At 58.6% G+C, this 26,158-nt stretch overlaps 14 protein-coding genes across 14 annotated transcripts; 4 read left to right on the forward strand and 10 right to left on the reverse strand.

The window, feature by feature from the left end:
* Positions 1–762: 762 nt before the first annotated feature.
* Positions 763–2,085, forward strand: SCHCODRAFT_02663876 (uncharacterized protein; the record flags this gene model as incomplete). Its single annotated transcript, XM_050346528.1, has 5 exons — positions 763–778; positions 905–1,050; positions 1,152–1,235; positions 1,822–1,947; positions 2,020–2,085. 5 exons carry the CDS (start codon positions 763–765, stop codon positions 2,083–2,085), a joined length of 438 nt encoding a protein of 145 aa, XP_050201464.1.
* A 2,043-nt stretch (positions 2,086–4,128) lies between these two features.
* Positions 4,129–5,651, forward strand: SCHCODRAFT_02181177 (uncharacterized protein). Its single transcript, XM_050342001.1, has 3 exons — positions 4,129–4,927; positions 4,984–5,053; positions 5,114–5,651. The coding sequence occupies exons 1-3, from the start codon at positions 4,236–4,238 to the stop codon at positions 5,501–5,503; spliced, it is 1,152 nt and encodes a 383-aa protein (XP_050201465.1). The 5' UTR covers positions 4,129–4,235; the 3' UTR covers positions 5,504–5,651.
* Positions 5,652–6,026: 375 nt separating this feature from the next.
* Positions 6,027–6,628, reverse strand: SCHCODRAFT_02613797 (uncharacterized protein). Its single transcript, XM_050344628.1, has 2 exons — positions 6,479–6,628; positions 6,027–6,439 (listed from the first exon to the last, which is right to left on the reverse strand). The coding sequence occupies exons 1-2, from the start codon at positions 6,494–6,496 to the stop codon at positions 6,236–6,238; spliced, it is 222 nt and encodes a 73-aa protein (XP_050201466.1). The 5' UTR covers positions 6,497–6,628; the 3' UTR covers positions 6,027–6,235.
* Positions 6,629–6,877: 249 nt separating this feature from the next.
* Positions 6,878–9,017, forward strand: SCHCODRAFT_02531494 (uncharacterized protein). Its single transcript, XM_003033568.2, has 2 exons — positions 6,878–7,175; positions 7,236–9,017. The coding sequence occupies exons 1-2, from the start codon at positions 6,924–6,926 to the stop codon at positions 8,736–8,738; spliced, it is 1,755 nt and encodes a 584-aa protein (XP_003033614.1). The 5' UTR covers positions 6,878–6,923; the 3' UTR covers positions 8,739–9,017.
* SCHCODRAFT_02181325 (uncharacterized protein) lies at positions 8,967–10,887 on the reverse strand. Its single transcript, XM_050342002.1, has 3 exons — positions 10,813–10,887; positions 10,552–10,760; positions 8,967–10,499 (listed from the first exon to the last, which is right to left on the reverse strand). The coding sequence occupies exons 2-3, from the start codon at positions 10,750–10,752 to the stop codon at positions 9,147–9,149; spliced, it is 1,554 nt and encodes a 517-aa protein (XP_050201467.1). The 5' UTR covers positions 10,753–10,760; positions 10,813–10,887; the 3' UTR covers positions 8,967–9,146.
* Positions 10,888–10,996: 109 nt separating this feature from the next.
* SCHCODRAFT_02685124 (uncharacterized protein) lies at positions 10,997–13,665 on the forward strand. The gene is made up of 2 exons (XM_050346776.1): positions 10,997–12,204; positions 12,907–13,665. The coding sequence occupies exons 1-2, from the start codon at positions 11,015–11,017 to the stop codon at positions 13,259–13,261; spliced, it is 1,545 nt and encodes a 514-aa protein (XP_050201468.1). The 5' UTR covers positions 10,997–11,014; the 3' UTR covers positions 13,262–13,665.
* Positions 13,666–14,372: 707 nt separating this feature from the next.
* SCHCODRAFT_02663882 (uncharacterized protein) lies at positions 14,373–17,366 on the reverse strand (the record flags this gene model as incomplete). The annotated part of the gene is made up of 1 exon (XM_003034136.2): positions 14,373–17,366. One exon carries the CDS (start codon positions 17,364–17,366, stop codon positions 14,373–14,375), a length of 2,994 nt encoding a protein of 997 aa, XP_003034182.1.
* Positions 17,367–17,635: 269 nt separating this feature from the next.
* SCHCODRAFT_02490932 (uncharacterized protein) lies at positions 17,636–17,866 on the reverse strand (the record flags this gene model as incomplete). Its single annotated transcript, XM_050342940.1, has 1 exon — positions 17,636–17,866. The coding sequence occupies one exon, from the start codon at positions 17,864–17,866 to the stop codon at positions 17,636–17,638; it is 231 nt and encodes a 76-aa protein (XP_050201469.1).
* A 30-nt stretch (positions 17,867–17,896) lies between these two features.
* SCHCODRAFT_02481008 (uncharacterized protein) lies at positions 17,897–18,166 on the reverse strand (the record flags this gene model as incomplete). The annotated part of the gene is made up of 1 exon (XM_050342793.1): positions 17,897–18,166. A coding segment is annotated over one exon (270 nt), but the record flags the coding sequence as incomplete, so codon positions are not given.
* A 729-nt stretch (positions 18,167–18,895) lies between these two features.
* Positions 18,896–19,186, reverse strand: SCHCODRAFT_02449000 (uncharacterized protein; the record flags this gene model as incomplete). Its single annotated transcript, XM_050342549.1, has 1 exon — positions 18,896–19,186. A coding segment is annotated over one exon (291 nt), but the record flags the coding sequence as incomplete, so codon positions are not given.
* Positions 19,187–20,842: 1,656 nt separating this feature from the next.
* Positions 20,843–21,091, reverse strand: SCHCODRAFT_01041000 (uncharacterized protein; the record flags this gene model as incomplete). The annotated part of the gene is made up of 1 exon (XM_003034137.1): positions 20,843–21,091. A coding segment is annotated over one exon (249 nt), but the record flags the coding sequence as incomplete, so codon positions are not given.
* A 103-nt stretch (positions 21,092–21,194) lies between these two features.
* Positions 21,195–23,020, reverse strand: SCHCODRAFT_01170249 (uncharacterized protein; the record flags this gene model as incomplete). The annotated part of the gene is made up of 3 exons (XM_003034138.2): positions 21,195–21,214; positions 21,403–21,796; positions 21,887–23,020. The coding sequence occupies 3 exons, from the start codon at positions 23,018–23,020 to the stop codon at positions 21,195–21,197; spliced, it is 1,548 nt and encodes a 515-aa protein (XP_003034184.2).
* A 213-nt stretch (positions 23,021–23,233) lies between these two features.
* SCHCODRAFT_01051815 (uncharacterized protein) lies at positions 23,234–23,764 on the reverse strand (the record flags this gene model as incomplete). The annotated part of the gene is made up of 1 exon (XM_050340936.1): positions 23,234–23,764. A coding segment is annotated over one exon (531 nt), but the record flags the coding sequence as incomplete, so codon positions are not given.
* A 970-nt stretch (positions 23,765–24,734) lies between these two features.
* Positions 24,735–25,381, reverse strand: SCHCODRAFT_02663885 (uncharacterized protein; the record flags this gene model as incomplete). The annotated part of the gene is made up of 2 exons (XM_050346529.1): positions 24,735–24,848; positions 24,905–25,381. 2 exons carry the CDS (start codon positions 25,379–25,381, stop codon positions 24,735–24,737), a joined length of 591 nt encoding a protein of 196 aa, XP_050201473.1.
* Between the last annotated feature and the right edge of the window lie 777 nt (positions 25,382–26,158).

A 26,158-nucleotide genomic window follows, 5' to 3' on the forward strand; every position in this document is an offset into this window, starting at 1 on the left:
ATTGCTCTCTGCAGTCAGGCCCGCTCTCCTGCCGGAGCCGTGCTAGGCAGTTCCCTCGATCCCCGAGACTGTTTCTAGCACGCTCCGATGAGGTCTCTCCCGCTGCCCTTGTCATACCCTTCTGCATCCCCCGACGTTCCTCAGCCCCGACGCGCCACTCTTCTCCGCTCAAAGCCCCCGTCCCCTTCCCCGCCGCCGCCTGCTGCGCCTCTATTCACCGCTCCCCGCCCCCATTGACCGCCCCTCGCCGCCGTCCGCCGCGGCGAACCGCCTCTCACGCTCCGCCAGTCCACGTCCGGGCGCAGTTGGCGTCCCGGGCGGACCTGTGGGATCAGTGGGCGTCGGGCCGCGTGCATCACTCTCCCCACCATCCCGCGGGCACATACCCGTCAATTCGCCCACCCGGTCGCGCGAAAATTCCCATTCCCCCTCTGCACCCAAGGGGCGATTGTGCGCGGTAGTCAAGGCGGGGATGACGGGAGTCAAGGCTGGGGCGACGGGAATGTATTCGCTGCGCGCCCTGGGAAGATGGAAGCCGGGGTCACATAATCATTTGACAGATAGCGCGCGATAAAGGGTGCGTCTGCGCTAGAGCGAGTGACTCCTTGGCTTTGGCCGTCATCGTTGGCTGTATTCCCTCGTTCTGCCTGCGCGATTATTGCTCTACGTCCCCTGCGTTCGTCTGGATCTCGCTTTGAGGCGTCTCTGTTGCTTGCGCGACGTTCACGAAATTTCTTGAGATCATACGTGACTGGTCGAAAGATGGCGGAGAAAGCTGGTGAGTCAGCGCGATTATTGAATTTCGGTCTCGTGCGGAACGCTTACGCGGCCTGCAGGGGAGAAGGTGGCAGGTATGTCGTTCAACACGACCGCGAAAATTCCCGCTCCCTCACACGACAATCAGCTGCAGCGACGGCGACTGGGGACGCTCCAGCCGAGCCGGCGCCACCTGTGAAGCGCGGTAGAGGGCGGCCCAAGGGCAGCAAGAATAAGCCCAAGGACCCTAACGCGGAGCCTCCCGTAAAGGTGCCAAAGAAGCGCGGCCGTCCGGTGCGTCTATCGCTTGAGCTTTGCTTCTCATTCTGCTTTCGCCACAATGTCTGTTGCGCTTGCTTTTCCTGATTGTCGTTATATCCTTCCCTCTTCGCCAGGCTTTTTCTTCGAAGATTATGATCATTAATCTACCCTTCTTCAGCCCAAAGCCAGACCCGCTGAAGAGGAAGGCAAAGCAGAAGGTGCCTCAGCCGACGCGTCAACCGAACCTCCTCCAGCCAAACGACCGCGCGGAAGACCCCGCAAGAATGCACAGTAGCGTCTCGGGACAACTCTCCCCAAACGACAATTTCCTGAACACTATCTTCCAAGCTGGATATAGGACATGTTGTACTTGTATGAGGGCGCGTAACTGTGGCGCGTTGTAGGCGGGCATGAGGTGTCGTAGGCGGACATACATCGCCAGCTGGACTTCTATAACGCGGGTTGATGTATGCCGCTAGTCGCTTATATGCGAGGCTGGTCCCTGGTCCTATTCGCGATGCTATGCGATCTTAGTCTCGTGCTCCTTTGGACTGTGTTTCTGCATACAAAAAGCACACAAACCTGCGGGATATTGAGCTCGGGGTGAGGGACGCGGAACCCCGCGGCGGCGTGCAAATCCGCGGAGAATCCACGTGACCGCGACCGCTCTTGGTCCTGACTTCCATGTCGATCTCCTGTACTTCTCCTCGTCCTCCCTCACTGAATCTCTCCGCTCGCGAGGTGGCGCTCGATGGAAATTTGCAAGAGTCCCCTCCTGACATGATGAATGTCGATATCGGCTAGAGGAAGGGTCACCACTTCTTGGGCGCTTATTCGATCGCGCATCCTGCCGCGTACGATGGAAAGGATCTGGAGGTCTGGAGGTGCTTCAGTAAGGACAGAGGTAGGACAGGCAGCTGCTTGGATACTGTGAGCACTCTTTCTCTAGTCCTGATGTAGCTGAACTTGATGGAGCAGAAATGTTGGTCTGATCGACAATAGGCGCCGAAGAAGTCAAGCATACAAGCAGCAGAGGCAACCGCGCCCTTAGCCTTCCTGATTCCTTAGACGGTCTATTACATAGGTACGTACACTGCTCAGTCATTGGTCGTGGTCCTGAACGCCGTATAGACACACCTGAGGCGCATATATTCACCTTGTTGAACCTCGCCACCGCCTTTGCCTTATGCACACCTCCGATATGGCCAGTACCTCCCACGTACGTCTCATTTATTCATTTGGGCACCCCTTCCTGCTCTTGGCATTGTCCTCCATACTGTAGATGCTGACAGCACTTCTGTACAGGGTTTTGGCCGTCCCTCGGCTTTTGGCGTGTAGTCACTTGTCACCCACCTGCGACGACCTTACGTCTTCTTTACCCTACCTTGACGCTTCGTGAGCTCCTCCTACCTCGTAGTGGCCTGCTGGTTGACTACCCTCGCCCCCGCATCAACACGAGACCAAGTCGCGAGTCCCACGTGCCTGCAGTTCGACTTCCAGTCGCCGACGTTATCCCAGCTGCGATGCCCAAACTTGGCACCACAGCTACGTTGAACGCCTCCCGCCGCCGACATTCGTGATAGCTCTCTACTTCTGTAAGCCTGTCGCGTTTCTCTTCGTCGAAGTCGAACGCGAGTATTCGACGAAGCTAGGCTCGGAAACCCAGCGAAGTTCACTCGGGACCTCTACGAAGATACATTCGAGGGCTCTTAGGAAGTCGAAGTGGAGGAACGTCGATACCTTCTGCAGGAGAATCCCATGTCTTCTCGACGCAACTTTTCGTTGTTACAAGTCCACGGCTCGACGGTCCCAAACACGCGCCGCCCCGACAGACCGACGGTCCGCCGCCTCGGCCACGTCGGCCAGCAGGCCGCGCTCGTATCGTAACATTGCCTGTCGTCGCACTGCTACGGGGACCGATGACCCGCCTCCTTCCCATTGACCCCCTCGCTGCAAGCTGGTGACTGGCGATGCGACACACTCAAGTACGTACAGGTCTCCCTGGTCTTACGCGTAGGAATACCCACTCGGAACGCGCGGACGCCCACCAAGCCCCGGGGCTTGGTCAGACGGCTCGCTTACGCTGGAGCGTAGCCGGTGGATGTGCAGACCGCGCCGAGCTGGTCTTTCATTCCGAAGAGCTAGGAGAGCGCCGCGGATGCGTACCCGCCAGATCGTCGACTATGCGGACTGCGGCCAAAGTGTCTCTGGCTCGTGTGCCACCCTCGAAGCTTGTATCTGGAATGAGGTACTCTGGCCCTTCATATCAACGGACGAATAACTTATGCGCTTTTGCAGTGACGACATTCAAGTTTATCATGCCGCTATTGTCTGTTTTCTTATCCCCTTCGAGGGCCTCTACTCCCACCTTGATCGGTATACTGCACTTTACCATCAGAAGGCGAAGGCGGGGGCATATCTGGACTCGCCGGCGCCATCGTCAATTACTTTTCCCTATCGTAGACGAGCTTGCTCGCCCTTCCGGAGGGCGTCGAGTGATTGGCAGCGATCCCCTGATCCGTCCAGCCTCCAACCTGTTTCCTTCCCGGACGATACACGTTCAAAGAGCCAGCGCCTGCTGCGCAAAAGATCTGCGCTCGGACGCCCGCAGACGGCCGCTCTTAGTGCGGCGATGCCCGCATGTCGGCGATCGCCGATGGTTGTCCAGCCGACGTGCCGATCGCCAGTCGCCCGGACCGGCGTCAAATAGGAAGCGGCCCCGGGCAATCTGGTGACGGCGCATTTGCATCTTGCCATCGTCGCTCTCTGATTTTTATGAGCTAGGTCCAGCCCAGCGCCCGACGTCTTCGCGCCTGCTCCCCCCTCCTCCTACCCCTCCGCCATACCTGTTGGCTAAGGATAACGCTTGGAGTGAGTCTCTTTTCTCTTTCCTTTTCCGGGCGCGTGGGGCTGCCAGGGGAGCATGTGCGCGAGTGGTGGGGAGGCGGGGGCGGCCAGGTGGGGACGTATGACGGTCTACACGCTCGGCGGTACGGTAGCAGACAGGAGTCCATTGTCAAGGCGATGGCTACTGCCCAGATCGTCCATCTGTGCGCCCCCGACGATCGCCTTTGCACCTTTGGCGTTTTCTGAATGCTGACGACCCTCCAGAGCTCGCGACCCTTGCCAATCCCCTTCTACCCGCACACGACCGCTTGAGCTCTGCTCGCGAACAAATAACTGCAGGCGTCGATCACCCCCATACCCCTTCATAAACCATGTCCGGCCGCCAGTCCCCCGTCAGCTCCTCGGGCGAATCGTCTGGCCCCCACACACCTATGCTAGACGGCCAGAACAACACCGACGCGAACGGGACGACCGCCCCCGCCTCCGCCCCTGCTACCAACGCCAACGGTACCTCCTCCGCTGCGAATGATCGCCGGCGGGCCGCCCGGCGCAACACGACTGCGGAGAAGCGCGCCTCTCACAACGCGGTGGAGAAAGCCCGGCGGGAGACGCTCAACGGTCGCTTCCTCGAGCTCGCTGCCCTCCTCCCCAACCTCTCGCCCATCCGGCGACCGTCCAAATCGGCGATCGTGAACGGCTCGATCGCGCACGTCCAGGCTGCGCAGCGGCACCGTGCATCTGCCGCCCGAGAACTCCGGCTCCTCAAGCTAGAAACCGATGCGCTCCGACGCGAGCTCAACGAGTGGAGGGTGCGCAAGGGGATTAGCCTAATTGAGGAGCCGCCGCGCTCGGACACGTTCTCGATGGTGCTTGCGGGCGAGATGGAGGTATTGCCAGAGGTTCAGCCAGATGCGGACGAGGTACCGGAAGAGGACTACGAGCAGCACCAGCAAGGGCGTATGTCGGCGGCAGACCCGCGATATATCCAGCAGCAGCAACAGATTGAGCACGCACGACGGTTGGCGATGCTCAAGGCGGGGATGCTCAATGGCAATGAGAATGGGTGCGTCCTCTACTTCTTCCGCCCCTCTAGCAAATCACCTGACCCTTTCTTCGCAGCATGTTCGGCGGCCAGCAGAACGGCTATGATCAGCTCACTCAGCTTCAGCAGCAGCAGCTCGCGCATGAGGTAAGGGCACCTGCACCTTTGACTAAAGCCTTTTGCTCACGCGCCTTCTTCCTGTAGCAGCGCCTCCGCGGCTTTGGCATGAACGACGGCTATGCGCAGAGCCCTAATGGCTACGACCGCCAGTTCTTCGGCGGGAACCCCTCCATGATGCGCTCGCGCTCCGGCTCCGCGTCCGCGCGCCCCGACCTCCCCGCGGGCTTCGACGGCTTCAACGGCCGCGGCGGCGAGGGCTTCGACCGGCAGGGCGCCTTCGACGGACGCGGGCCCGCGGGCTTCGACGGGGGCCGCCCGCGCAGCGGGAGCGGGATGGGCGGGGGCATGCCCGGGTTCGAGCGCCGCGGCTCGTATATGGGCCCGGGCGTAAACGGCATCCACGACGGGAGCCTGGGCGGGATGGCGTCGCGCCAGCAACCGGCGAACGACGGCAGCAGCCTGTACTCGATGATGTGAGGGCGGGTGTGCCCATTGTTGATGTGCGGGATGTGCCCGTTGTTGTAATCGCTAGAACGAGGGGCAGTACTACGATTGTGTCGATACGCCCTCGCGCCCGGCTTGTTGGACCCTTCCCTTTCTGTTGTAACCCCCTCCCCCCATACCCGTCGTGCGGGCTCCTGACGCTGTCCGCCCTTGCTCATGATCCTCTAGCGACACGAATTAGTAGTAAAATATGTATCACTAGGAACTACGTCTATAGATTGTACACCGTCGACATACATACCCTTATTTGTGTCTTTTATCCCATCGGTCAATCGTTCGTCCTGCTCATTGTGGCTCGCCCTTCTTCGCTGGCCTTTCTTGCGAGTGTCTGCATCGATCCCCTAGCTTGTCTAGGGCTCTTGCGCCCTTTAATTGCCGTGGGAATCTTGTCCTGAGTAAACAAGGCCAAATATACTGTGCCAAAGATCGTAGGTTCGAATCCGCCAGCTCGTGGCTTCCTTCCTTACCCCTACTCGGGTACACAACGTCCCTTTCCCCCTTTTAAGCACTCAGATACCCAAACGACGTATACACGCAAGCAGTATTTTCCGTGAGTGAATGACCAGTCATTACATTACTTCAGCATATATATAGCACGCAGTCAATAAAACAGTCCGACGCGCATTGTCGAGCGGCCAAAATCAGCCGTCGCTCAACTTTCTTCCAAGGTCCCAAGGGTGATTGAGCGAGAACTGGTGTCTGTCATCACATGTAATGAACGATGTACGAGGTCAGGAGCGCGCAAACTTCGCGCTCATCATCTGCTGGGGACCGAGCGCAGAACAAATAAAGGTAAGCAAGCGCACTCAACGGCGTTAGCCCGATTCCTTGCGCTGGAACCCGGTCGACTGGAAAGCATGCGGTCGCGGCCCTTGTCAGCTCAATGCCACCCTGCGGCTTCTGATTCGTCTACTGGAAACCATTGTGCTTCGTATGTTTCTGGCTAACATGGTTCGGCATTGACATGCTTCAAGGTCGTCGCTAGGTTCAGTTAAATGGAACATTGAGTCATTAACCATCAAGCCAGCGCCGCAGCGGCGAGCTCCAGGCTCCTTCCTTTTGTCCCCAAGCTCGGCGAAATTTGGCTCACCATTTCAGCAACACACTACAGCACGCTCTCAGAGTCTCAATGGCAAACAATCCGACGCATCAGCTTGGACAAGCTAGGGCGCTGCTGGCGCAGCCAGCGCTTATCGAGTTCCAAGGTATACGGGCCGCTTTCGAAAGCAGTTCATTCGCAGTGTTCTGTACTGGCAGGTCCATGTAGGTCCGCAGCACGTGTCCAGCGCGTGACGTCACATGGCGCGTGTATATATTTGAATTTCTTCCCGTATTCCGCCTCTCTCGTCTGACGCTTTCCTCAGGCTGAGCCAGCATCTACCCCGTGAACGCAATGCCTCACCGCTGCCTCGGTATCCCAGAAGTCCTCCTGATTGTTGCGCAGGAGCTTCGCGCGCAATCGCTACCGTCTGTCCTCAATCTTGCGCTCACGAATTCTGCGATATGCGAGCCATGTCTGGACGTGCTTTGGGAGGAGCAGACGACGCTCATACCGTTCCTGAGGCTCTTTCCGGAATATGAACTGCTGGTTCAGCCGGATAGATTCCCCGGTGTAACGTCAAAGCCTGAGGAAATACATGAGGTGGTGAGTGTACACGCATTCTGAGCCCGACTTGAAAAACGAGCATCGTCCTGACGGTTGCAGCACCTGACAGGACCACCCTCTCGTGATTCCTGGCTCAAAGCGCAGAGGTACGCCCGTCGCGTGCGCTCTATGACGTTCGAGAAGTATGATGGCGGCACATATGGCCGATATCAGCAAAGACCCAGCGGCAACAACAGGGCGGAGGAGGTCGAGAACGAGGATCAGGAACAGGCAGAGGAACAGGCAGAGGAAGACGACGAAAGCGACGCGGACGAGCCTATAGTCCTGCGAGAGGCGGTTGATATAGACCAGCAGAGCCTCAAACTTCTCTTGCAGTGCGCCGAAGGGGAGCCTCTGTTCCCGTACCTGCGCATCCTCAACTGCACTGAGCCATCATCTATGGAGCCCAGCTTCTTCCTCGACCTGCCGAACCTTTTCGTCCCCAGTCTTCGCGAGCTGCTTCTCGCACTGGGCCAGAACGACGTGGACGAGGATGTGGCGATGATCAGGGCCCTTCCGGCAGCCTGCCCTGATCTCACCATGCTCCTCATAAATTGTGGCGGACCGTTGAGCGAAGAGACGTCGGAGGCACTGCGCGAGGCAATCCTGCAGTGGGGGTCTTTGAACGCCGTCCGCCTGCCGGACACGCGCGCGTCTACCCTCGCCCATCTCGGCCAATGTGAGGCATTCGAGAGTGTAGACTTGGCCGTGCGCGAACACATCCTACTGGATGGAAACCCCGAGCCCGTCGCGTTCGGAGCGACCGTGGACTGGTTCGCCATAGAAGCCCACAATCCCACCTTCGTTGAGAGAGCATTGAGGATGATCTCAGGCGCTCGACTCAAGGCGAAGGCCTTCGACGTGCTATTCGACGACGACGCAGAGGCAGGCGGATACGATGTCCGGCTGCGCAACCTCGCCCTCCTCGCAACGATGCTGGAGCCCAGCATGGTCCAGCAGGTTCTATACTACCAAGACACGGACATCGACCCGACATGGGGCCCGCTGCCCTCGTCCTCCCTCGTTCAGTTCACGTCCTACCCGAACCTCACGCACCTCGGGCTCGACTGCTGGATCGACTACACGGACGAGGACCTCGCGACCGTGGCCAAGGGGCTCCCCCTCCTCGAGCTCTTCGTCCTCGACGTGCACGCCCAGGAGCGCGAGGATCTCGAGCGACAAGATCGCGCGACGCTTGCGGGTCTCATCCCCTTCTCGCACTACTGCCGCAAGCTCGAGCGTCTCTGCCTGCGCCTCGACGCGACACACATCCCAGAAATCCCAGACACGCCGGAGGCCACCGCGTCGATCAAGCATGCGGTGCGCACGCACTTCGCGGACTCCGAAGTCGAGGATCCTGCCGCCGTCGCGGCCTTTCTCGCGCGTATCTTCCCGGCTGGGTGCACCATCGCGCGCTACCCGCCCAGTCACGGCATCTATTCCTCGTATGTGGACACTTTTGACGATGATGAGGCATGGGATAAGGAGCGGGTGGGGAACTGGCCCATCGGGCTGTGGTCAGAGGTGTATGACGAGCTGATTGAGCTGCAAGAGTCAACGTAAGGTGCACTACCCCGTTGACGTCTATTCAAATAAGCTCGCTATTCTAATTTATATTCCTTTACACTTGCTACTTACCTAGTGTTAGCGCGCTATTGGTCGTGGGACCAAGCTTTAAGGCCTCGCGACTCGACTGACTCATTAGCAGACAAATTCTCTCGCCTAATCATTCTTTACTTACTTTAACGTCTCTACAGGCGACTATACCTCTTACAGTAGCACCGTCCGTTAATTCTTGCGATGCATTGCGATCAGGAGGATGACATCCGTAAATTGCCACCTTAGCAAGCAACAGACCTCGATAGCGAGGTGTCCTTATCCTTTGTCCGAGCGTCAGACTCTGTTTTCTCATCGAGATGAAAATACACGAGCCTGAGCTACAGTTACCCATGGTAGGTTGAGACTCCGAAGCTAGCGTCTGACGGGCGCCGACCCGGACAGCAACTTCGCTACCCGTTCCCACTTCTGGTTGTATCGCTCCATCTCGTACGAGAGGTCGTAGAACATGACCCTAAGCTCCGATAGCATTACAGTATGCAGCGAAGGGAATGCACTTGATAGGATCGACGCCACGGTATCCGGGTCGCCGATGGGCGAGAAGCAGAGGATCTCGAGGTGCGTGAGCTGCGTCTGCGAAACGTGAAGGGGAGGAAACGAGGGCGCGGTCATGTCGGTCGCTTCGAAGTCGATGGTGAGGTGCCGCAGATGCGGTGTGAAGGTTGCGAAGGCATATAGATCCTGTAGCGTCCACAGCGGCGCTATCGAGTGGCTGTAGGTGCCCTGTATGCACAGCTGCTCGAGCAGCGGCCACGCGCGCGCTAGCCGCTCCGCGCCAATCAGCGGTCCGACTATATCCCCGTACGACCTGAACATAACGAAGGTGAGGTTTGGGAACTCCAGCAAGGGATCCAAATTGCCGATACAGAAGACGGGCGTATCGGGGTCCAGGACATGGCCCTCGAGCGTGACTTTCCTAAGAGCGCGGCGATCGAGGTGATCCCGGATGCTCTCGCACAGAAGGCGGGGAGAGGAGTCGGTGTAGCACTTCATCTCCAGCGTCGTCAGCGGCAGAACGGGCATCGACGCGAGGATGTTATGCACTAGTGACATAGGTCCCTGTACGTCAAGCTCGCGCAGGCTGGAAAACGAGTTCGGCGGCAATTCGAGGATGAAAGAGTCACTGGGAGTGAGGTCAAGGATCTGTAGGCGCCTGAGGCGGGGCAAGCGCGCAAGGCTCGTGACCGAATCAGCGGCAAGTCGAGAAAGTGATAGCATTTCCAGATTAGAAAGCCCATCGAATACGTCTGATGGCAGCCGCGCAGCATGGTTGATTAAGGTGAGAGTGGTGAGGCAGGTAAGATGTGTTTCGATAGCGATGAGGATATCCGCACTGCTCGCGAACTGCGGACGAATCTCGTACTGAAAGCACGGTACAGTCCTTGGAATTATACTGTGGATCATCTTTGCCATGTGAGCCAGTCGCGGATGACCAGTAATGGCCAATTCTCGTAGATTGGGAAGAAGACAAGCGTCGCCGAGAGCCCCAATCACGAGGTCTAGGACTTCCGTTGTCGGATGCGCTGATCTGACATCCTTCGGTCTTTTTATGTCCTCCATGTAGACAGTCAGGTGTGCAGAGGGGACAGTAGTCGGCACGCGAAGATCGGCGCGTATCCGAGTCACTCGGATATCAACTGTGCGCACGAAACTCGCATACAGACGGAGTCTTGCGATGCTTTCCTCATTCGGTTCTTGTTGGAGTGTCTGAAGCAAGATAAATGTTTCTTCTTTCGGCTTGAGAACAATGAAAACATACACAGACGCCAGACGCGTAGTCTGTGGCGGTGGGCAGGCTCAGGAAAAGCGGACCAAGTGATCCCAAGGATCTCCAGAGAATCGATGCGGCCGGATGAAAGAAGTCATGGCACACTTGGGTGAGTGCCGCCAGACAGCCAATTGTGGGACAGTCCTGGAAAATGCGAAGACGCAGCTCCGCAATATTCAAAACAGGATGCATAACCAACTCTAAGCGCGGAAAGGATGAGAAATAGTGTGAAATGCAGACAAGAGGCCTCACCTGTCTCGGGGGAGAAACTGAGGAGCGAAAAAGCCCCTGAGCCACGAGGAGGTCACCGCCGACGTCGTGGTCAGGATTGAAAGCCGTCGCCGTTTGCCGAGCGGCCGCTGTTTGGACACGCGTGGCCTTGCGGTGATGGCCGATTCGCTCGCTGCTCCAGTGACTCTTTCCACGAACCTCCATCGCCGCATCCATCTTCGTTATGGCGACACCAAGGTATCAGACGCTGCAGGAGCTGATTCAACGAATGTCCAAGGAGACATCGCCATCCAGCCGGCAGTCTCTCTCTGAGCAAATCAGAATTTTGGCGACACTCGGCGCGCAAGACCTCCATGTCCTACGACAGAATCCTTTCGACTATCCCCCGACCATTGCTGTGCCACTAGGAGACATCATGACAGACTTAAGCACTATCAACGTCGTTCTCTCGATGTGCAGCCTAGGGGTAGAATCACTCACTGACCTTGCCATCGAGCAGGTCCGAAGCCTCTGGTCCGAGATCGTCATGTGGCTTGACTTCCTTCACCCCGGCAACCTCGTACTCTGCAGAAATGTATCATTGTCCCCCCTTGTCATCGTAGGAACCTCGTCGTGCATGGCAGCCGCTCTCTCCTACATCTTTCGCTGGAAGCATCGCTTCTTGGATTTACTTGGGCAAGCTCCACAATGTTATCGGATTGCCATCGATCTGTGGCTTAGATTCCCCATTTATACTCAGCAATCTGACTTCGACGAGAATACATACACAACGTATGATCTCCTCGCGGAAACCTTGCCCACTGTGTTCGCAATCAACGGCGAGCCTCCGTCTGTGGTGGACTTCATCGCGAAAGAGGAGGCAATGGCTGTTGTCGGGCATCGAGCGGGGCGTCTTCACAGGAAGGCGATGATCTGCCTGAAGCTCTGCGCGCAAAGCAGGTATGCCGAGGCTGCGTCGATGACGTCGAACCAGATATCCGCCATGCGTTTCCTCGTGAAACATGTCCTCCCCATGCCCTGCTTTCCGCGCGACTTCGTGCGCGACATCGTTCACATCACCCGCCTTCTGCAGGGGCAGAACCAGATTGACAACGCAGTCGCCGGCTGTCGGTTGCTTGAGGACGTCTGGGAGAAGGCCGCCGACGACCGGTCCATCATCTGGGCGATTAACGCGGGGATTATGCCTGTGCTCATCGCCGTGAACCGCGAGGGATATCTCACGCCAACGATGAAGATCGTCGTGAAGCGAACTGTTTTTCTCCCCGTCGCTCGCGCGCTGGCCAAAAAACATCCGGAAGGACTGGAGCTTAGGAACGGGGGCATGCAACCGGACCTGGCCGTCCCAATGCACGAGGAGCTGGCGGACCGAATGAATATCGCTAAGGATTATATGGCATCTGCGCCAATAGCAAGGTACGTCACACGAGCTTCCCCTCTGCGTCCTCTCTGATGTAGTTTCCGTAGTGTCCTGGAAACCCTACGGGAGATGTCAAGCGCTGCGGATGTTTCCAAGTTGCATATTGCTCGATTGTGTGCCAAGTTGTAGACCGTCCACGGCACAGTAGACTAGGTCTAGAGAGGGCCAGCGCTTCGCGTGGCGTGCGGTGGGGTAGTCTAAACGGGGGGGTTTTCTCGATAAATTTTGTTTGAGTGGACTGTAGTGGAACAAGAGTGGTATGTTGTTTCTCAAATAGGTTAACCCATGATCACCGGTCCATGTGGAATTCGGGTTTCGGCAATCGCCGCACGCGCACGTGATCAGCGCATTATATACCGCATTTTGTAGTTTTTACCTCATCCGTTTGTCCTCGTACAACCACGTAGGACAACCGGAATACATTCTATCCTGTGGAACTCATTGGCGACTACGACTACAACAACACAAACGGATCCTAGCCAGTCCAGCCGGCTAGTAAAAGATAGGGCTGAAGAAGGCCGTGCTCACTATCGCGATGTGAGCCGCCTTGTCGTCATCAACGAGTTCCCGACTCGCTGTTCCCAAAGACGCTTGACGAAGCGCACGGATGCCGGCATTGATCTAGTGCGATGATCACCGGCCAGCTGCCTATGGAGGCGAGCTGATGATGCTGAAGCTGATCGATGATCACCAGCAAGCGGCTCAACGGAGCGCGCTACCGACGCCGACGCTGATCTATTGCGACGATCACCGGCGATCGAGACGATCTGGACGAGCCAGATGCGACGAGAGTGGAGCCGATACGCAATCGGCAGAGATCCACCACTTCCCACCGACGAGGAAGACGATGAAGACGAGAACCTGCTGTCCTCCGGCGACAGCACACCCTCCCATCCATCCATCGCGCACCACCTACCCTCTATCGACGCCGAGTCAAAGCGCACGCACGGCGGAGCCTCGTGCATGGTCGTTTGCGCAGATTATTGGTCGCGCCGACGGAGCGGCGGAGAGCACGAGACGTGGCGGGAGTCCCGAGACCCAGTAGCTGAGTGAAGGCTGTTGGCGATCACCCCGACGAGACGAGACGTGACGACGAAGAAAATTTTCGGATGCCCAACGCTGCCGACGCCGACGACGATCACCACCTTCCTTTTTGGGCGATTTCGACGACGCGTCGTTCTCTGGGCCCAATTTGGTAATCGCGACGTGTCGCTGCTGCCGAACGATAATTGCAGGTTTGTTTGGATTCTGGGGGTGCATTCTACTCACAATATGGTACCTACACTCTACTATACCTCGTGCGACGTGCAGCGCTTGTGGGGGTGTGTGGAATTTGGGTTTCGGCAATCGCCGCACGCGCACGTGATCAGCGCATTATATACCGCATTTTACGAGACCTGCTTGTCAGGTTTCGTTTTAGTATGGTGAAAGCGTCCACCTGATGGTAATCACTCGCCTTACCCCATTGGGATTTTCGCGCTTTTTCTCCACTTCAACGTCTGATTTGGGCTTCGGGAAAAATTGTGCACTTTCCTCTGCTTTCGTGCTACTATCTTGACGAAAACTGGGTACGGGTAGCATTGGATGCTACCTACGCGTCGTCTTCTTCAGCACGTGGCGGTTGGGTCTAAGCACACTTTGATGGCGAAAACTCGACACGCTCTTAAATCGCGTGTACCTCACTGCTCAAATTTTTCCTCATCTTCATACTCGGGATGCGGGAACTGTGTACGCCCGCGTGGGATCACCCGCGGCGCTAGCTAGTGAACGCTAAGTGGTCGCTTCTTGGCGAGAGTTGAACGCCGGCTCAGTGGTAACCACTTCACCCACGTTCGGCGGCTCGCGGTATCCGCTACACCAACCTCTCTCGTCAAGCGCGAGCCTCTCTGGGCGAGCGCGGGACGATTCGGGTTGAAGGCAGGAAGTAAGTAATATTCATCGTAAGCGAGTCGGCTAGGTACAGGAGCGGCGCACGTCGGAGTACATAACGAGCACGTGCGGCGCGGTTGATCTACGTTAGCCTAAAGTGGTAATACAGATTGGAAAAAAGAAAAGTAGGCCGGCTGATGGTAGGCAAGGAGGTAAGAGGAGAGCGGGAAGAGTACCCGACCTGTCCTAGAGTTCCCACAAAGCCCCCCACTCTGAGCGCGCTTCGATGCAATGTCTACTCCTTGAGCAAGAAGCGTGGCTCGAGCGTGTCGAGCAAGGTTCCAACGCGGCGGCAGGCGCCCGTCTCCAGACCGTGGATCTCCCGCAGGTACTGGGCCCAGGCGAGAGCGCTGCGGATAGACAGCTTGTTGCGATAGAGGTGATAGAGCTTCTTGTGCCGCACGACGCGGACGCGGTCGTGCGAGAAGTACTTGATCCAGTCGCTGTCCGTCTTCGGTTCCGCCGTCCCGTTCTTGATAGAGATGAGAATGGAGAGGCACATCTCCTCGTCGAACTCCGTCCACTCGCCGTACCAGTCTCGATCCTCGCCGAACCAGACGCGATGAGGCGGGAAGTAGGAGCGCGTACTCGCGTTGTGATCGCCCTTGGCGGGGCAGTAAGCCCTCCCGAGGATGAAGTCGCGCTCGGCCTTCGAGGCGTAGTCGTAGTAGGTGGTAACGCCGTCGCCCGGGTACGCTCGCTTGCCCTTCTGCAGCTGGGTGGTCTCCTCGCAGGGACCCTGACCGATACGATCGACTACGTCGTCCCACATGAGTCTGCGGACGACGAAGTTGGCGGCTCCTCCGAGGAATATGAAGCAGCCCGCATGGGGCTTGGTGGCCAGCATCTTGAGCCCGTGCAGGTAGTCCTTCGCGAGTACATCGTACTTCTCGTCGACCAGCGTGAGTTGAGGAACGTTGTGACCATGCGTTGTCTTGAGCGCGTCCGGGGGAGCTTCCCGAGGGAACATCGAGACTGGGAAGCAGATGCGCATCGGCCGTGCCGTCGCCAAGACTCGGTTCAGCAGGCTCGTTATGCGAGAGTGCGCCTTCTCGTCGGCCCCCCATGCCCAAAGGCGCACCTCGTCCTCCGGATGGTCGACGCCAATGTAGGCGTGGCGTAGGACCGGCTGTGCCCAGCGGATGGACTCGATTTGCTTGCGCACATCAGGCACGCATTCGACGGGCGAAGATTTTCCTCGTAGAGCAGCGAGCTCAAGCTCGAGTTGGCGTAGATTCAGCTTCCAGTCCGACGAGTTGAACCGCGTCACCTTCGTGCTTCGGCTCGCCGGGTTGGGGACAGTTACAATCCCCTCCCCGTCAGGCTCGATCGGCCTGAGCGCGGCGAGGAGGCTGCCGGTTCGCGCGGAGGAGGAAGAGGACGGAGCACCGATAGGGAAGGAAGTCCTCACCCGAGGAGGAGGAGAAGCACTGCGACGGCGCGAGGAAGGTCCCGGGTCCCTCGAGGGCGAGCGAGCGCGGGAACGCGGAGCGCGACGCGGGGACTCTCCCTGTCGGGGAAGCGGGGCGCGAAGGCGGTCCCCCGGGTCCGACGGAGGGTCCAGCGAGGCCAACCAACCCCCAGGCGTCCAGGCTCCGGCGGGGTCCGCCTCCCAGTCCATAGCGTCTTCGGGCGCCGTCTCCACCCGCTGTCCCATGCGCGAGGCGAGAGGCTCCGCGGGGGGCGCAACTGAAGGCGTGCGCGAGGGAGACGCGCCCGCCGGCGGCCCCAAACGCGCTGCGAGGGGTCCTCCCACCGGCATAGGAGCGGGCACAGGCGAGGAGAGGCGTTGAGCTAGAGGCAGCTTCGAGCGCGAGCTGGCTGGAAGGGTCTTTTCCTTGAGTCCCTCGGAAAGGCGCTCGTGCGCGCGATGAGAAGCGTGCGCTTCCTGAGAGTCCCGGGCCTGAGGGCGCTCCGAAGCTTGGATGAGATTAGGCAGACGCGCTTCCAGTCGCTCACGTTCTCCCGCGAGGCGCATCTCTTCTGGGGTCGGCGCGCACGAGATCTTCTTGAGCTCCCGGCAGTTGACTTCCCCGCATCCTCGCAGGATGGGAGGGAGGCCGTAGAAGTCAATGCGATCCTTGAGGCGCACATCTTGGAAGATGGTCGACCCGGTCCAGCCGTTGATCCAGACAGGAGGAGGGCCTTCCTCTTGCTCGTAGTACTGCGGCACGCCCGCGTCACAGTCGCGGTCCAGGGCTCGACGTACGATCCCTAAGTTCTCCACGCGGTGCGGGTACCAGAGTTCGTGCGCCCGCATGTAGTACGGCCTATCCTCGACGTTCTTGGAGGCCACAGTCGTCAAGGGGGCGCCCTGCTCGTCGAGGTATCGGTTGGTGAGGCAGACGAACTGCCAGTCGTCGTGGTCCTGCATGAACTCGTCCCAGGTCGGTTGTCGGTCGAGGCGACGAGAGACGCGCCGATGATGCTTAAGATACGCGGGGTTGAGCTGGATGAAGCGTTGCTGCCGCTCCGCCTCCTCCGTCCAAACGTAATGGATAGGCACCTTGTTCGCGCACAGCCAAGGAAGGTCCATGGAAGGCCAGTCCAGGACCGGGTCGCAAAAGTATCCGCGGCATTCGCGATCGCGGAGGCGAAGTCTCTTGATGAAGGATGCCACCTCCTCGGGTACCAGCTTCTCCCACTCGGGCACACAGGTCATAAACCAGCGCAGGAAGCCCATGTTCACGATGACCTCGTTAGCTAACGCGGCGAGGTACTTGCGACCATTCGCCTCCGAGTCGAAGTCCACGTTCTCGAGGGATTCTTCGGTGTAGGTCGAAGGGTGGCAGGGTATAACTCGCCCGTGGACGTGGCGTTCGAAGATGGAGGGGAGTACTCCGACGATTTGGAAGCACGAGGCGGCAATGCGAGGGGCGACCAAATTAGCCTGCGTCTTCCAGTTCTGATTGACAATGAAGTGGCCGTCCGCGGGAACGATCGCACCATCGGGCACGCCGGGGAGGAGCCAGCCCACCGGGTCCTCACCTACGCAGAGTGCCGTAGTGGGGGAGAAGCCGGCCCAGGGGCGTTCGCCATTGTTCCAGGCGGCGATGAGCAGAGCGATCTCGTCCGTGGTGAGGGAGAAGCGACTAGCCAGATCGATCTGCTCGATGTCGGCGGGTGGCGGTCCCCCATACGAAGTCCACTCGTTGTCGTTCAGCCCCGTCGTGAAGCGGAGAGAGCGATTGACGTCGTAGATGGGAATGTAGCATTCGAGGAGGTCCATGGTGAGGGGAATCGGCTTGAACGGTAACCGTGTCGCGCCGATGTTCACTAGAGCGTTTGGACGGTAACCGTTCCGCGCGCAAAAGTGCTGAGAATGAGGGGGGAAAGGAAGGAAAGCCTTAGCGCAGCCATCGAAGCAGGATAAATAAGCGAAGAAGTCGTGTAGTACATGCGGGAGGCAGGCGGCGCGTAAGGGCGGCCCGCGACCCGATCTAATCAATACATTATTTACTCTCGGCGCCTTCCGAACTGAACCGTTAGCGTGACACATCACAGCCCGTGTTCCAGCTTGTACTCGGCGACACGTTCCGGCGCATTGCGCAAATCCTGCTCGGTCTGCCAGGTATCGTGTTCCCAGCCGTAGCCTACCCACCTGACCTTGAGCTTCAGTAGGGTGCCCTTTCGCAGCCATTTATGGCCGACTATTTTTTGGACGTGATATTCTTCCGATGGGATCTTGCGCGTGCGAGTGGCGGGAAGCTTGACTCGCCTATCCTCCATCTCCGTCTTGCCCTTTCGATAAGGTTTCAGATGCTCGATATTGAAAATCGGCATTCCCGGGTAAGTGTCGTCCATTTTGAGGCGGTAGACGTTCGGGTTGATTTTCATCACGATCTCGAAGGGACCGATCCAGCGCTGGGTGAGCTTAGCCTTGCCCTTTGACTCTACCCACTCCATAGAATGCGGATTAACCAGGACCAGGTCGCCTTGCTTGAACTCAGGAGGAGGGCGTCGGCCCTTATTGTACGTCCTCGCTTGCTCCTCCTGTGCCGCGGCCATCGCGTCTCTGGCGGCTTCGCGTCGCACGCGCAAGTCTTCGAAGAAGGTCTTCGTGTCGGCTAGGCGTGAGGCGCCGTCCTTCCCCGCAGCGTTCGCATTTGCGCGGTCCAACATCGATTGGGGCTGATAACCCATCAGCAGCATGAACGGGGACTCGCCGGTGGAGCGGTGGACCGAGGAATTGTATACGAATTCCATCATGAAGAGGTAGGATGCCCAGGAACTCGGGTCCGCCGTCGTGTATGACCTCAGCATTGTTTCCAGGAAGCGGTTGACTACTTCAGTTTGCCCGTCCATCTGCGCGTGATGAGCTGACGACATCAACAGTCTCGACTTCATCTCGCTCGCCACGTCTTGCCAGAAGTCGGAGGTCCACCTCGGGTCTTTGTCCGACACGATACTCGCTGGCAGTCCATGCTTCGCAACGATCTCCTGTACGAAGAGCTTCGCCGTCTTTTTCCTATCGATTGACGTGGTCGTAGGGATGAAATGCGCGTGTTTGGTTAGGCGGTCAACCACCACGAAGATGGCGTTATAGCCGTCCGACATCGGTAAGTCCATGATGAAGTCCATAGAGATCGATTCGTACGGTGCTTGAGGAATCGGGTTGGGAATGAGCGTCCCGTATTTCTTGAAGACCGCGTACTTATTCTTCTGGCAGGCATCGCACGTCGCGCAGAACTCTTTGACCGACGCTTTCATCCGCTTCCAATAAAACTTGGGATGAAGACGCGCCCACAGCTTTGCCATGCCGGTATGTCCTCCCTCCATGGGTTCTTCATGCGCGCTTATCAGGATGTCTCCTACCAGCTTGTCCGGGACGCATAGACGAGGGAGGTAGTCGGCGTCGAGGAAGAACAGGAGATCGTCCTCTGAGCGGTAGTAGCGTCGACCCGGTGTCCACCCCGCTGTGACCGTGTCGGCCTCCTCATATCTTCTCCTCCAGTACGGCTCTTTGAGGTATGCTTCCCTAAAGCTCGCCTTCATGTCGGTGCTGAGGTGCGAGAGCAGTGCCGGTGGTCTAGCAAAGGCGGGGGCGTACAGTGGATTGATCGGGGCTTCGAGTAAGTCCCTTTCCTCACTGTCGTCTGACTCAACTGATCCCTCGTCCCCTTCGTCCTTCGCTTCCGGTCCCTTTTCTGACGCTTTTCGCTCGGGCTCCTGCTTCTGGGCGGCTTGCGAACCATCCTCGTCCTGCGCTTGCGGTTGCCTCTGCGCATCCACTAACTCCGCCCCCCGGTTCGCTAGACGGCTAGAACGGCGCACAGCGAACGCGGTTGGTGCATTCTCGACGCATTCAGCCCAGCAGTGACCCGCGAAGGCCTTAGGAGCGGCCGCTCTGGTTGCTAGCTCCTCCTGTAGGGCCGCTACCGCCGAGTCCGTGCGCAGGGCGTCCGAATTAGGGGGCTTGGGAGTGAGGCAGCCGGGTGGGTCTCGTGGAATTCGGCTGAGCGGGTCTACGTTCGAGTGCGTGCGTCCCGCTCTATGAATTATTTCCAGCCCGGGCTGATACGCCGAGAAAATGGCCCCCCAGGATGCCAAGCGTCTGTTGCTGTTTTCATAGGTGCGCGCCCACTGAAGGGCGCTATGGTCGGTCACCAGCAGGATCTGTGCGCCCTCCAGGTAAGGTTGAAACTTTACGAGAGCTTCCTTCGCTGCTAACGCCTCCCTTTCCGTTGTGCTGTAGCGCGCTTCTGCTCCCCGAAAGGTTCGCGACCAATACGCCACAACACGTTCTGCGTGAACTATGGTGTCGTCTAGGGTCGCCCCCCAAGGTCCTGGCGCTGGCACGTCATTGACCTTCTGACTGAGCTTCGACACTAGCAAGGGGACCGGCCTCCCCGCCGCAAAGGCTTCGCTGATTTTCGCATAGATCCTTGTGCCCTTCAGGTCTCCGACCTTGATTGGCTGCACCTGCTGCAGCGCCGATCCTAACGCGTGGCTTGAGGCGTCGGTGTAAAGTCGGTAGGGAAGTCCTTCCATTGGGTGGCCGAGTACCGGAGCGCGCTGAAGTGCCGTCTTAGCTTGAAGAAACGCGTACTCCTCCTCCGCTCCCCAGCGCCACGGCGTGGACTTCTTCAAAAGGGCATGCAGCGGTCCGCATACGTCGGCATAGTAGGGGATGAATGAGTTGAAATACACGAGCATGCCGAGGAAGGTCTGCAGCTCCGAGACGCATGTAGGCCTTTTCATCTCGAGCACCGCCTTCACCTTCTCATAATGCGTTGACAGGCCCAGGCGCGACACCTTATGCCCGAGGAGGATGATGGAATCGTAGAACAGATGACATTTAGTCGGTGAGAGCGTGATGTTCGCCTCTTCGATGGCGCCGAGGACCTTATCCAGGTGCTCAATGTGCTCCTCAAAGGACTTTGAGTAGACGACAATGTCGTCGATATACACGAGGGAGAATAGCCATAGGTAGGGGGCCAATACCGACTGCATGACTCGCTGAAATATCGAAGGGCCATTGCGCAACCCGAAGGGCATGCGTTTGAACTGGAAAAGCCCTCGGTGTGTGCGGAAGGCTGTTTTCTCCACGTCTCGCGGGTCGAGGTGCAGCTGTGTAAATCCCGACAATGCATCGAGGGATGACAAAACCTGGGCACCTGAGAGAGAGGCGAGTATCTCCTGTTGACGCGGTATCGGGAATTCATCCGGAATCGTCATTGCGTTCAGTCGGCGATAATCGACACAGAAGCGTGGTTTTCCATTGCGGTAAGCGATCACCACTGGCGCACTCCAAGGACTTCGCGAGTCCTCGATAACTTCCTGCTCAAACCACTTGCTAAGCTGCTCGTCGATAACTTCCTTCTTGGCGGGGGACGTGCCGTACATGGGGACGGCCACCGGTTGGGCGTCGTCTTTAACCCGTATCTGTGCCATAGCTGGGTGGTCCCCAAGTCGTCCATCCAAAGCAAAAGCTCCTTTCCGGCGCTCGAGCATGGCCCACGCGCGCTCGCGCAGGTGCTCTGGTAGACTGCCAACATCCAAGGTCCGTCTGAAGTCCGCGGAGCTGACTTCTTCGCCTCCCGGCAGCTCGGCGGTCTTAGGACCGCATTGCTCGTGCTCAGCTTCATCAGGGCCGCCCTCGCGTTCTTGTTGGAAAGATTCGTTCCACGCCGCGTAGCTCTCCGCATCCGGCATCGGGAATGAGCGACGGCCTTGACTCCAAGCCTCGTAGTTGACGGCTTCCGGCATGTGGAAGCGTCGCGGAGCTCGAGGGGCCCACTCTGCGCCCTCCTTTGGGGAGCTACCCTTGTCTCTCTCGCGGTCGTCTTTGCTGACTCCCGGTTGATGCATGGCCGCGCCCGCGTTCTTGAGGAAGGTTGCGTGGGAGCAGCGCTGCTGTAAGTCCTGTTCGTCCCTTGGTTTGTCGAAGAACTCGTCCGCTCTTTCTAATATGGCTAACGCTTCCCCCTCTTGAATGACGCGAGGTGTGGTCGACAGGTTGGCGACGGGTAGTCGGGGCTTCGACGAAGAAAGCAGCGTGTTTGGTACGGCAAAGGGTTGCTGCTCCCCGGAGGTGAGCAGGCTTCTCTCGACTATCCAATCGCCCGGCTCGTCAAAGGGACCCGAGACGGGAATGTTGGCAACCGTCTCCGGGCGAAGGACGGTCCTTTTCAGAGCCCGTAGGGTGCGGTCGGACGTCTTGGCTCGCCTGAGCCGCTCCCGCCTAGCGCTCTTGAGGTGATGGCGATGAGCCTTCTTGAGCCAGCTGTGCACGGGCTTCTCCCCCACGTATGCGCGCTCGACCTCGTCATAGTCCGAGGTTCTTTGGGTGCCATGAGCGGTAATGGGCGAAGGATGTTGTCCGAAGGTGAGAGTGGTGCCTTCCTCCAGGCTGCGATTGACTGACAGCTCGTACTTCTGCTGGAAGTCCTCGCCCAGGAGTATAGGAACGGTCATCCCGTCTACCACGTAGAGGTCGGCATCCGCCTCGAGCAATGTTCCGTCATTGGTGCGCATGAGTATCGGCATCTGGACGTAGCCTCTGATTTTGACCGACTTGTCAGTCAGCTGCCACAACCGCATCTTCGCTCCTTGTTTGAGCGGGGGTGGATTTTTCATCGCGTCGTACGTAGCGCCCGACAACAGGGAGAGACTAGCGCAGGAGTCGACTCGTAGGAGGACCCGAACTTCGCCCTCCGACCCTAGGAATCCGAACACGCACAATACGGAGGTTCCTTTACCGTCGAGCGACTTGACATTCTTCCTCGCTATCAGCCTGACTTTGGGCGGCTCGTACGGCTTTGGTTCGGGAAGCTGCTTCCCTTGATCTGGCGGCCTATCCGTAGGCTCCGGCGATGGCTCCGACACGTACACGACGTGAACTGATTCGCTACGCTTTTCCTCCACCACACCACGGCGCGCTGGCGGGGATTCCTCCACTTCGTCTATGTGTTCCAGCACGTGAGGAGAGTCGACCGGCAACATCTCCCCTCGATACCAGTACTCCTCGCCGACCTCTTCGACCGTTACAGCAAAACTCTGGTGGCGGATCTCGTACGCGGGCTGCTGATCCTCCACTTCCTCCTGGGTCTTACGCTCCTCGCTCGCAGGGTCCTGCGAGGTTTCCGAAGCCGCCCTCTCAAAACCCTGCATCATGACGGAGTAGGCTGCATTATACGCTCGCTCCCCCTCCGGGTCCGAATCAACGAGGAAGCCTTCCTTCTTCTGCTGGCTCAGGAACTGCGACCAGTGCGGACAGTCGCGATTCCAGTGCTTCCGGCTGCCGCACGCTCGACACGGACCTGGGGGAGGCTTACGACTGACCACCGAGTCTCGAGGAGGATAGGGATATGACTTAGGAGCGCTGCCCTTCTCGCGCGAGGCCGCGACGTTGTAAGCGACTGCAAACAGTTCGTCCGTCATGTCGGTACTCAAGCCTTCCACAGTGTCGGGGCTAGCCCGCGAATCATCCGAGGTAGTCAAGTCTCCTAGGGGCTCTACCTCGGCCTCGTAAGCGACCGGTCCCCGTGATTGTAACGGGCGTCTACGCTGGTCCGGCGCCAGCCGCCCCCATTCCCTCAGAATGGAAGTGACCTGAGCTCGGACGTCTTGGTTAGCGGAGGCGGTCGAAGTGGCAAGAGACTTTTCGTGTTGGATAACCCTCGCCTTGAGCTCGTCAGTCGAGGAGATGGTCGAAGGTATGAGCTTCGTATCCCAATCCGCGGGGGCTACACTCAAAATGAGCTTGACCTCTTCGACAGAATTCTCTACCGCAAAACCAAGCGACCGAGCGTCCAGTATACGGCGGTTCACAAAGGCCGAAGGGAGCTCGTGCCGGTGCTTAGGCTCACGGAAGGACTGGAGCTGGAATTCGACGGCCATGTCCTTCATCCACTGGGGTCCTAGGTACTGTTGTTTGATCACGTCGATGAAGTTGTACGCGTCTAACTTCATGAACCTTTTGATATCTTCAGACAGCGTCAAGTACCACTGGAAGATGGGGGAACCCTTCTCAAAGCGCATCCAAGCCCAGTGAGCGACCGCCTGACGTAAGTTGCCGCCACTGTTTGCCACTTCAAAGAAAGGCCATACATAGCTGACTACAGTACGTCGGTCTCCATCCCAGGAGGGTATCACGTCCATCTTGAGGCTCGTCTGAATCGTAGGTCCACTTTTCCCTCCGCTCGCCGCTGCCGGGTCCAGGATGTAAGGCGGTCCTCCGCCTGGCGGGCCGCCACCGCCGCCCCCCGATCCCGAGCGCGGGGGAAAAGGCGGCGGCACTCCCGGTGTCGGAGGCGGAGGAGCAGAAGGCGTGCCCGGCGGCAGCGCAGTGGAGCCCGCGCCTGGTCCCGACGGAGGGTAAGGGGGCCCTCCTCGTCCATTGCCACTTCCTCCCGCATTACTGGGCGTGTAGAGCGCACCCCAGTCTGGAGTCGGAGGCGGTGGAAGACCTTTGTCCTTCCGGCTAGCATAAGGAGTAGGCACGCGCGACGAGATCGAGTCGGCCGCATTTTGAAGAGTACTCTGATCCGGGTACGTGGAGTGATGGTACGCGCTGCGCGAGTTGGATGCCGAGGAAGCTGAACGCATGCGCCCTAGCCCCCAAAATTCTTGGCCTGGAGGAAGCGTGGCGCCCGAGGAGAAGATGCCGAAGGCAGACGCGGATGACTCTGCCGCCGTTTCGTCCGGGGGAGGACGATAGCGCCAGTTGTCGGGGGAGGAGAAGCGCGCCCTTCCTCGACTAACGCTACGGCTGGGACCCGGCACCGACGGATCGTCCTCGCGAGGAGGCGGCACTTTGTGCCCGCGGGAAGTCTTCAGGCCTTTTCCCAGCTCGGCAGGCAACACTGACGCCAGCGGGTCAGGGTTTCCGTACGTCGTCTGGGGCGCACGTTCCTTGCGCTTACCGTCCTCGTAGTACACGAGTTTAGGCGAACGCTCTGGTTCCCGGTCAGGAAAGGCGCGCAGGAGGGGAGAAGGGACCTGTACGACGTCGGGCAGATTCACTCCTAGGAAGCGAGGGCGATCTTCCTTCGCAGGAACAGCGGGAGGCGCGTTTTTATCTTGAGCTGAGCGGGCTGATGCTTTCATAGAGGGCACCGCTCCGAGGAGGTACTTGAGGCGGAGCTCGTTGTCCTCAAAGTTCCGCATCTCGCCGTAGACGGAGCGCGGCGTGGAGAGAGGCGACAAGAGGATCGGACCCCTCTTCTCCAGCTTTGCCTCGATGCGCTCGCGGTACTTGCGATGGACGCTGAGACCCGCGGCGGCACGGTTATGCATCATACCCCAGGCCATGTGCAGCGCTACGATCGAACGCGCCTCCGTGAGCCCCTTGAAGAGAGTGCCGCCCGGGTCGAACTGCCAGCCTTTCGCGGGGTTCTCGTCGTCCTCTTGCAGGGCTGTGTAAAGTAAGTCCATCACAGCTTGCGTGCTACTCACCACATCCTCCAGGAAGGTGGTGAAGTCGATGTTGAGAGAGAAGCGCGCTCGCGACGAGCTGTAGGTCACCCCTCGGTCGACAACGCGGTTGGGCGAGAGGTTGGTCTCGCTGATGAGTGCACCTAAGCGCTTACGAAGCGTGTTGAGAGGAGTCGGGAGAGTAGGGTCTTCGCCGTACATGCCCCTCTCCGCGTTGTCTAGAGCGGCGCGCATGCGCGCTACTTCAGCCTCCTCAGCCATCTCCTCGGTTGAGCCCTTCCTCTTCGGTAGGGGCGAGGACGAGGGGCCGGCTGCGAGGCTGGAGTTGGCGCCCGTCCCCGATTGCCCGGTTGGCGAGGAGAACATGTGCGAGATAGAAGTAGGGGAGTTCGGCGAAAAGGGTGATTTGAGGCGCTCGGGGGAGCGGTGAGGGGTAGAACGGATCGAGTCGTCTGATCGTAAGAGGTGGTCTTGTACTTCGCTAGCTGATGATGATCGACGCGAAGCTTTCGTCGAGTTCGACAGTTGAGAGTGATGAGATTTGAGAGCGGCGAGCGAGCTAGGCTCGCTACGTCCCGGGGAACTGCCGCGGGATCCCACAGTGTCCACTTTGCGGGAACTGTGTACGCCCGCGTGGGATCACCCGCGGCGCTAGCTAGTGAACGCTAAGTGGTCGCTTCTTGGCGAGAGTTGAACGCCGGCTCAGTGGTAACCACTTCACCCACGTTCGGCGGCTCGCGGTATCCGCTACACCAACCTCTCTCGTCAAGCGCGAGCCTCTCTGGGCGAGCGCGGGACGATTCGGGTTGAAGGCAGGAAGTAAGTAATATTCATCGTAAGCGAGTCGGCTAGGTACAGGAGCGGCGCACGTCGGAGTACATAACGAGCACGTGCGGCGCGGTTGATCTACGTTAGCCTAAAGTGGTAATACAGATTGGAAAAAAGAAAAGTAGGCCGGCTGATGGTAGGCAAGGAGGTAAGAGGAGAGCGGGAAGAGTACCCGACCTGTCCTAGAGTTCCCACACGGGATTCTTGCGTCGGATGCATGGATCTTTACGTCTTCTAAGTCTTGAGTGGTTCCATCGCTTCCCGCGGTATCTATGTTTGCTTCTTTGCCTTCGGATACCGGCCCGATGAGTCATT

The sequence above is a fragment of the Schizophyllum commune genome, assembly GCF_000143185.2.
Source record: "Schizophyllum commune H4-8 unplaced genomic scaffold SCHCOscaffold_3, whole genome shotgun sequence".
NCBI lineage: Eukaryota > Fungi > Basidiomycota > Agaricomycetes > Agaricales > Schizophyllaceae > Schizophyllum > Schizophyllum commune.